Source organism: Sciurus vulgaris (assembly GCF_902686455.1).
Source record: "Sciurus vulgaris genome assembly, chromosome: 1".
In the NCBI taxonomy this organism is placed as follows: Eukaryota; Metazoa; Chordata; class Mammalia; order Rodentia; family Sciuridae; genus Sciurus; species Sciurus vulgaris.
Genome location: NC_136461.1, coordinates 21,052,284 through 21,060,542, shown reverse-complemented (window position 1 = coordinate 21,060,542; position 8,259 = coordinate 21,052,284). Strand labels below are relative to the sequence as shown.

Sequence of the window (8,259 nt, the reverse complement as noted above, 5' to 3'; positions counted from 1 at the left end):
ATCGAAGCTGTGACCTGGGCACCAGGAAGGAGTCTGCCATGTGGAGAGCAGCAAAGCGTATCCAGACAGCGTCAGAGTCATGAGCAGGAGAGATGAGACCTCTTGAGCAAAGGTCTCGAGCCCACAAGAGGGACTTGGTCAGAGAGGCAGAGGCCAGGTTAGACCAGGGAGGTCCTGGTCAGGAGCTTGGTCCTAGGCACAAGCAGCTAGAGTCCACGGTGAGGAGGGGGGTCCCAGCAGGCCCTGGCAGGCTCTGGCCTCCTGATTTCACAGCTGGCTCTGGCCACTGCTGTTCCTAGGAAGCCCCATGGCTCTCTGACCTTGGGCAGCTGCTTAAGCGCTGATTCTCAGGCTGCTCTTCTGTAACATGGAAGTGATAAGAGTATCTCCCTCCCAGAATTCACTGGAGGCCGATAGGTGATGACCAGAGTAATTGACAGCGTGCCCCATGCATTTTATGTGCCCAATAAAGCACTGCTTCTTCAGGTGGCCTTGTCCAAAGCCCTCCTCCCACCCACAGGATGCGGCCTGGCCTGGACCTGTTGAGTCTACCCAGGAAACACTACGACTTCTGCACTGCCCTCAGGCATGGGATATCGGGCCAAAGCGCATGAAGCTCCTGTCCATGAAGGTCAGTGGGCAAGGTCAGTGGTACCTAGTAATAGCAAGTAGCCAGGCCCCTCTCGACCAGGGCTTGCAAGTAGCCTCTGTATCCATCAAAGTCATGGCTCTATCACCTGAGCACCTGTATATATAACAGGTCCCAAACAGTAGCCAGCAGAGAGGTCATGAGAAGTCACAACAGCCTTGGCAGCTCCTGCAGCCAGATTTATTATGGCATAAAGAGACAACTCAGCTCCTGCAGTGACAGACGGTGGCCTGCTGTGCTGGTGGAAACCCTGTGATCCGGGCTGGGGTAGGAGGTGGGGTGTCTGTCCCACTCCTGCTCGGCCCCAGGGGACTGGACAGAGCAGGCGAGCATTTGTCTCCCTGTGTTCCAGGGCACCTTGTCCAAGAGGCCACCACCTGACCCATCTCACAGCATCTGAATCCAACACCTGGCCCCAGGGCAGCCATGTGGCCTCACGTGGAGGAGGTCCTCAGACTTTGGACACCACCAGGGCGGGTCCCGAGCACAGCAGCTCAAGGCCCAGGCAGGGAGTCAGCCTGAACGCGGGTTCAAGTCCCAGCTCTGCCACATAACAGCCAAGTGACCCTGGGTGAATAAACTCACTCCCTGAACCTCCATTTCCTCATCTCTAAAAATAAGGGTAGAAATTCCTACTTTAAAGAGTTGTGTGGATTAAATTAGAGAAAACGGATGTAAGACAATGAAATAGCAAAACTCACCAAAAGGTAATGGTCACGATTTTAACATCTACGGATGTTACACCTATGTTCCTCAGCTTAACGAGTGTTGCCCCAAAAAAATCCATGGTTAGCTGAAAATATCCCAAGCCAAAAATGCATTTAATCTACCTAACCTACCCAACATCCCAGCTTAGCAACAGCACCCTAGAGAACACCAGTTCTTTCCCCTCGGACCACGTGCTGGGTGGGAGCTGTGCTTCCTGCTGCTGCCCAGCCCTGAGAATGAGCATCATGCTGCCTATCAATAGCCCAAGAAAAGATCAACATCCAAAATTCAAAGCATGGTTTCCCCTGAACGCGTATCACTTTTGCACCATCATAAAGTCAAGAACTCCTACGTCAAACCATCCTAAATCAGGGACCATCTGTATTATGACATGAGCTATCCTGCATCGAGGGCTGATTATGTCACCAGAGACTATGCTTTGCTCTTTTTAAGTATTTTATCTCTAGACCTCACAACCAATCCCATGAGTACATTTGACTGTTTAGCACAGTGTTTAGGGGACTGTGCAAGGTCACTCTGTTGGTGGGTTGTGGGACTGGGGGTGGAGTCTGGCTCATTGACTCCAGAGGTGGCTCTCCTGCTACACAGCCCACTCCCCAGCTCCTCTGAAAGGCCACATGAGGTCAGGCAGAGAGGCCCACACCCCCTCTTCCTTCCCTTCAAATGCTAACATTTCCCCAGCACCAGCTCCAAGACAAGCCCTTTGTTAGGCAATAGATAGAGCAAGATGAACACAGAATACTCCTGCCCTTGAGCAGCTCACTCCTAAGGAAGCAAAGAGTAAAGCTGTATCCAGAACACATATGTATCAGTTAGTGTTTGGTACGTAACAAACGATCCTAAAACTTTACATATGTATCAGTTAGTGTTTGGTATGTAACAAACGATCCTAAAACTTAACGGCTTAAGAACGAACTATTTACTATCTCTCCCAATTCTGGAGGTTGTTCAAGCAGTTTCTTCTAAGCTTAATCATGCAGCCACACTCACCCGATAGATCAGCTGGGCTGGAGGGTCCATGACAGTCTGATTCACCATCTGGCAGTTGATACTGACTACTCATGGGATGTGCGGCTTCTCTTCCATGTGCCCGCAAGCCATCCAGCAGACTGGACAGGCTTCCTTATGTGGCAGAGTTCCAGGAGGACAAGGGCAAACACTGCAATGCCTCTTGAGGGCTGGGATCCAGCACTCACGTGCTGTCACCCTGACACATTCCACTGGTCAAAGCTCAGCCAGTATTGGTGACATACACAGAAGGCCCATCAGGTAAGGGTTAAAGATAGTTCAGAGTGTGGGCAAGGGAGTCAGTCTATGCCCTAGCCAAGTGGGGTTGCAACTGCCCAATAAATTTTTAACTCAGATTAAAGGAAATTTAATTGTGAGGTCATTAGAAGGGGTCCTGTCCTTTGACCCACAGAAATCAATTCCTCATAGAACCAGTTTTCATAGGAAGAAAGAGGCCCAGAAATAAGAACTGTCTTGCCCCCAAATCACACAAGTATGAGACAGTTAGGAGTGACTCAGGTTCCTCCTAGCCAGCCCAGTCCTCCTTCCACTCCCCACATGAGGGACCTGGGCCTGGGCTGAGTGACCCTGTCCCTGGCAGGGATGTTCCTCTTCTGTTCCTGTCCTTGCCACACGTCTGGTACCATATGAGACCTGTAATCACTATCTCAACTGATCCTAACGGGACTGTTTCCATTTTACATTTGAGAAACCAAGGCCTCCAGAGGGAAGCCGACACCCAGGACCTCACAGCTGGTGGGGTCTGTCTCTCTGATGCCAAAGCCTGAGCCTCTCATGCTGCCCCTGAAAGAACTGAACCCTGAACCAGGCCTCCAGTGGCAAGACAGGCAGCTATGTGGCCAGAGCAAGCTCCCTGCCTAGGGAACTGCTTCACAAGCATATGCGGATACCACCATGGCCAGGGTACCCCGCAGCCACCTCTGCAAGTAGAAGAAGCCTGAGCAATGCCCGGGGTCACACTACACCATACTGTAGAGAGAAAAAACTAAGAACAGATTAGGACCCAGGCCTCTGACTCTCAGTGCACTGGAGCTGGGGGCAGGCGAGCAGGCCCTCGCCGGTCTGGTCAGATACACACAGGGCTGCCAGGTGGCATTCAGAGAGCACGTTTATTTACAAAGCGCTTTACAAACATTACCCCACAGCCCCTGCGAGGTAGGTCAGTAGTTATAGCTACAGTTTACAGATGGGGAGATCGAGGCACGGAATGGGGGTGTGGCCTGCCCCATTTGAAGGAGACCTTCCCACCCACCCATCAAAAAATAACAAAAGAAACACAAAGCACTGATCCTCCATTCGGTTCTTCTTGGGAACTCGAGGGCATGTGACCAGTCAGCTCTGCTCCAGCACACCCCACCCCGGGTGAGCAGCCTGACCAGGAGCCAAAGGGACCTCAACCCCAGGGACTGTGGGTCAGGATCGCAGACTGTCACTGGCCAAGCTGAGCATGACCAAGCCACGAAGGCCTGAGGGCTACAGGAAGAGAGGGCTGAGGCGACTTCACTCTGCAGATGTCGGGTCAGGGAGGGAAGGAGCCCATGTGGGGCCCGAAGCTCAGAGCGCACGTCAGGAAGCAGCAGCGGAGAGGGGTGGTGAGCAAGATACCCCAGGACTGCAGGAGGCAGTGGGGTGGAGGAGGGCACGGCAGGTCCCCTGAAGAGGATGGTCAATGTGTCCCACTGGCAAATCAGGGCAGAGCCCTCCGGGGCTGGGCCAGGTGGGCTTCTAGATGTCAAGCCCGGCACACCCTCTTCCTGCGTGCAGAAGGGCTGCTCCAGGCGGAAACTGAATCGGGTCACTCACTCTGCAGGGCCTCCGGAGCCAAAGGCCAGAACTGGCTGTCCTGAGCCCCAGTCACTGTGCCGGCAGCATCAGGCCCTTCAGCACAGGCCTACAGGACCCTCTGGAGTGGGGGCTGGACTGCAGTCTTGCTCAGCTCCACCTTGGCCAGCAGCCTGCCCACAGTGGAAGGGGCCACCAAGATGGCCCAGCGTCCACTCCAGTACTTTCCCTGTGGGGCTATGGCTGAGCAGAGTTGGGGGACAAGTCCTCCTTGCCAGCGGGCCTGGCCCTGAGTGTGCAGTGGGTGCCCCAGGCGAGAGGCCCCGCTATCTTGACTCCAGAGCCTCCAGATACTCCAGGGCCACATCATAGCAAAAGTGGTACTGATCCTGGGGAGAGGGAGAGAAGGGGTCATGAGCCCCACCATCCCCGTGCTGGGGAGAGGGCAAGCATGAGCCCCGGCCCACCGCAGGGGAAGGGGAAAACCGGACAATGTTCTGGCTCCACAAGACCAGAACCAAGGCCCACAGGTGGGGACCAGGTAGGGAAGGATGAGTGCTGCAGAACCTGGCTGGGCACAGACCAGGAAAGAAGAGGCTGGGCCTGGGATACGTGGCCCCTCACCATCGTCTCCACCATATTGGGCTTGTAGTTCCGAAGCGTTTTGGCAGCAAAGAAAACATCCACCAGGCTGTGGCAGCGGATCATTTCCAGGACCGTGGCGCAGGCGCAGAAGGTGCCGCTGCGGCCTCCTCCATTTCTAAAGGAGACACACGAAAGGTTTGGGGCAGGGCTTTGGGAACGTGAGTGGGTAAGTCCCTGGCACCCAAAGGTGAAGGGGAAAGCCAGGCAATGAGAAGGTGGGGCAGGGTCAGAGAGGCCAAAGGTGAGGGGCAGAGGTAGGGCCAGGGAGAGACCAAAGGGCCCATGGGTTAAGGTGGGGGTGTAAGGAAACAAGCAGGGCGGGGCTATTGATCCCAGAGGTGAGGGGCGTGGCTATCGAGCAAAAGAGGGCGGAGCCAACGGGCTAGGGCACGGCGGGGCGGGGCGGGGCGGGGCGGGGCGAGGAGAGGAGACGGAGAGGCAGCGCCCACAGGCAGCAGGCCCAGGTTAAAGAGGCGGCTCTGAGGCTGAGTGACATCCAAAACTTTACGTCATCTCAGAAAACACATCCTTGCGGAGGAACGGACTGCAGGCTCCTTGAGAAAGGAGGCCATACACACTCCAAAGGAATGACACTGAGACACAAGGGCAGTGACAGAGAAGGGCAGCGGGGCAGCGGACACCGGGAGCAAAATGGAAAATAAACATGGGAAGCCCGTTCACACTGGGCAACGCAGACACGGGCAGCTTCCTCCAGTGACCCTCCTCCTCCCTCCCAGCCGCGCTCTCCGTTCCTGCGACTGCATGGTGTGGGGTGCCCCCGGGGCCTCAGCCCCCCTCTCCAGGGGTCCCTCCCACTAGATCTGCAAGCCCTGAGGGTCCAGCCCAGCTGCCCCAGTTCCCTAGGGTGCCTGGCCCAGAACTGGGAGGGCTCAGGAAATACCAGAAGCAGGAAAAAGCGAGAAGCAAAGAAGTGAAGTCACGTGTGGATTTATGAATGGGGCATGATGAAGGAGGGAAGGAGGGAAGGAGGGAAGGAGGGAAGGCAGGCAAGCGGAAGCGAAGGGAAGGGAAGGGAAGGGGGAAGGGAGGAGGAAGGGAAGGGAAGGAAGAGGAAGGGGAGGGAAGGAGAAGGAAGGGAAGGAAGAGGGAAGGAGGGGAAAAGAAGGGGGAAAGGTGGAAAAGAGAGAAGGAAGAATGGAAGGAAATGATGGGAGGGAGGGAAGAAAGGAAGGGAGGAAGGCAGGCACTACTTGTGTGCCTGCAAAAGCAAAGACTGGAATTCTAGTGGCTTAAAAAAGTATGTTCCGATCTCACGGGGTGAAAATTTCTGACAGAAAAACTTCTGAAAAAAGACTCTCTTTAAGTAAATCGGTGAATTCCAATGTCATGTCATACAGAGGGTACCAGGCAATTGTTCAGGGTCCAGCCCCTGGAAAGTGGGTTCCTCCAGGGGAGGAACTGCCAACCTTGGCTGGCTGGGGAGAGTACAGGCCATGCCATCTGGGACCTAGGGGTTCCAGTGCCAGCCTCGAGGCCCCCTTACCTGGCACCTGTGCCCTCGCTCCTGGCCCCCACCCGACCCCACGCACGGGCACTCACAGGCAGTGAACAATGGTGCGTCCGTCCCCACTCTCCGCCTGCCACCTGTCCACCTCAGCCAGCAGGTGCAGGAAGGCCTTCCTGGAGTCGGGTGTGTCCCGGTAGGCAGACCAGCGCAGGAACTGGAAGTGCCGCACCAGCAGGTGCCCCTCCTGCAGCTGGGGCGTGGGCAGCCAGCCAGAGGGGCATGAGCACCAGGGTTGTGGGGCCCCTGATGAGTGACCTTAAGATGGCCACTCACAACTGCCCCAGCTACCACCCAGGTTCTCTCCCTCGGGCTCCTCAGATCACATACCCGGGAGATATTCTGCACGCGGAAAACTCGGGCCACCAAGTCTTCATCCGCAGTGCCCGACACGAACTCCACCTCCATGAGGCCGTACTGCTGCCGGCCAGGCTCTGGCCAGTACTGCAGGCAGGGCTGGGGCACAGGCATGGAGAGAGGAGAGCTGGCGGAGCCGGGCCAGGACCCACCCCACCACCACCGACCCAGACCCACCCACTCACTCCAGACTCGCCACTCCCCCCTCTCTCTGCCACTCACCCCCTGGTTGCAAACCCTTCACAGAGTGGGCAGTGATGCCCATGGCCACCTTTACACACTCAACACGTGTGCAAATCACACACCTCCATGAAGCCACCTTCTTCCAAGAATGGGCCCAGGCCTCCCCACTCACCCCAGAACCAGTCCCTCAGCCTTCTCTCTCACTGCCTCTGTCCTCAACTCACAGAGCTGGGGTGTCCTTCATGCTGCAACAGTGCTCAGCACCCCACTTCTGCCCCAGGTCCCCCACAGAGTCAGGGTGCTACCCACCTGCCCCTGCCTGACCACAGACTGGAGGCAAGGGAGGCACCTGCCCCCACACACATACTTGGGTCCCACAAGCTGATCTTCCTTTCTCGGGGCTCCAGTTTCTCCATCTGCAAACCAGGCTAAGTTAACTGACCTCCCTGAACCTCCTTTTCCTCCTCTATCAAACGGGACCTTTGCAGGACCTGTTCTCATGAGGTTACTGTGAGGACCACGTGACAGGAGCGTAGGGACACTGCACTGTGTTGTGCCTGGCATGTGGCAGGTACTCAGCATGTGGCAGGGACAGAGTCTGAGGATACCCTCACTTCTGAGGCTGGCCCCCAACCTCATCCCAAATGAAATGCCAAGTTCCATCTGCTTCCCTCTGACCACCAAGAGAGGACGCTGCCCTCCTCCTTCTGCCTGGAGTCCCGGCAACTCCTCGCATTTGCTGCTCCCTCATTACGGGTGGCTCTTCCCAACACTTCACCTACTGGGCCCTGCCCATCCCCCACATCGTGACCCAAACACTCCCTCCTCCAGGAAGCCTTCCTCCACACGCTGTCCCCAGGCCTGAATCCCCAAGTCAGCTCCACAACAGCCCTTTCTCCTCTGTGCCGTCACTATCTGTTCCTAGGCCTGCTTCCTCCTGGACCATGACATGGACTCAGAGATGCTGAGTCTTCTGTCTGCCCATGGCTCACTGGAGGGTCTGGCAGGGAGTTGTCCCTGGGAAAAGTTGGTGGAATCATTGCAATCTGATGAGCAATGATTAAGGTCTACGAGGTCCCTCTCAGTCCCTGTCCCCCACCTCAGCAAGGGTGGATGTCTACTACACCCAGAACTCTCCAGATCCCTACCCTGGGCCTACGTCCCTTTTCTGCGGTGCCCTGTCATGTATCCAAGAGCCTGACTCATAACAGCTAGGCAGACAGAGTGATGCATTCCTGTAATCCCAGCTACTCAGGAGGCTGAGGCAGGAGGATCACAAGTTGGAGGCTAGCCTGGGCAACTTAGTAAGACCCTGTCTCAAAATAAAAAATAAAAAACGGCAATGGGTATAGCTCAGTGG

At 56.0% G+C, this 8,259-nt stretch overlaps 1 protein-coding gene across 7 annotated transcripts in view; it reads right to left on the bottom strand.

The window, feature by feature from the left end:
- Positions 1-4,225: 4,225 nt before the first annotated feature.
- The window catches only part of PTPRU (protein tyrosine phosphatase receptor type U), a 72,229-nt gene continuing 68,195 nt past the window's right edge, over positions 4,226-8,259 (bottom strand). For all 7 annotated transcript variants that reach the window (XM_079138706.1, XM_079138703.1, XM_079138707.1 and 4 more), the window contains 4 exons: positions 6,690-6,815; positions 6,395-6,552; positions 4,814-4,949; positions 4,226-4,578 (listed from right to left, as the gene is read on the bottom strand). In XM_079138706.1, the coding sequence (XP_078994832.1) occupies positions 4,516-4,578; positions 4,814-4,949; positions 6,395-6,552; positions 6,690-6,815 (483 nt within the window). In that variant the 3' untranslated portion in view covers positions 4,226-4,515. The remainder of the gene's footprint in view (positions 4,579-4,813; positions 4,950-6,394; positions 6,553-6,689; positions 6,816-8,259) is intronic.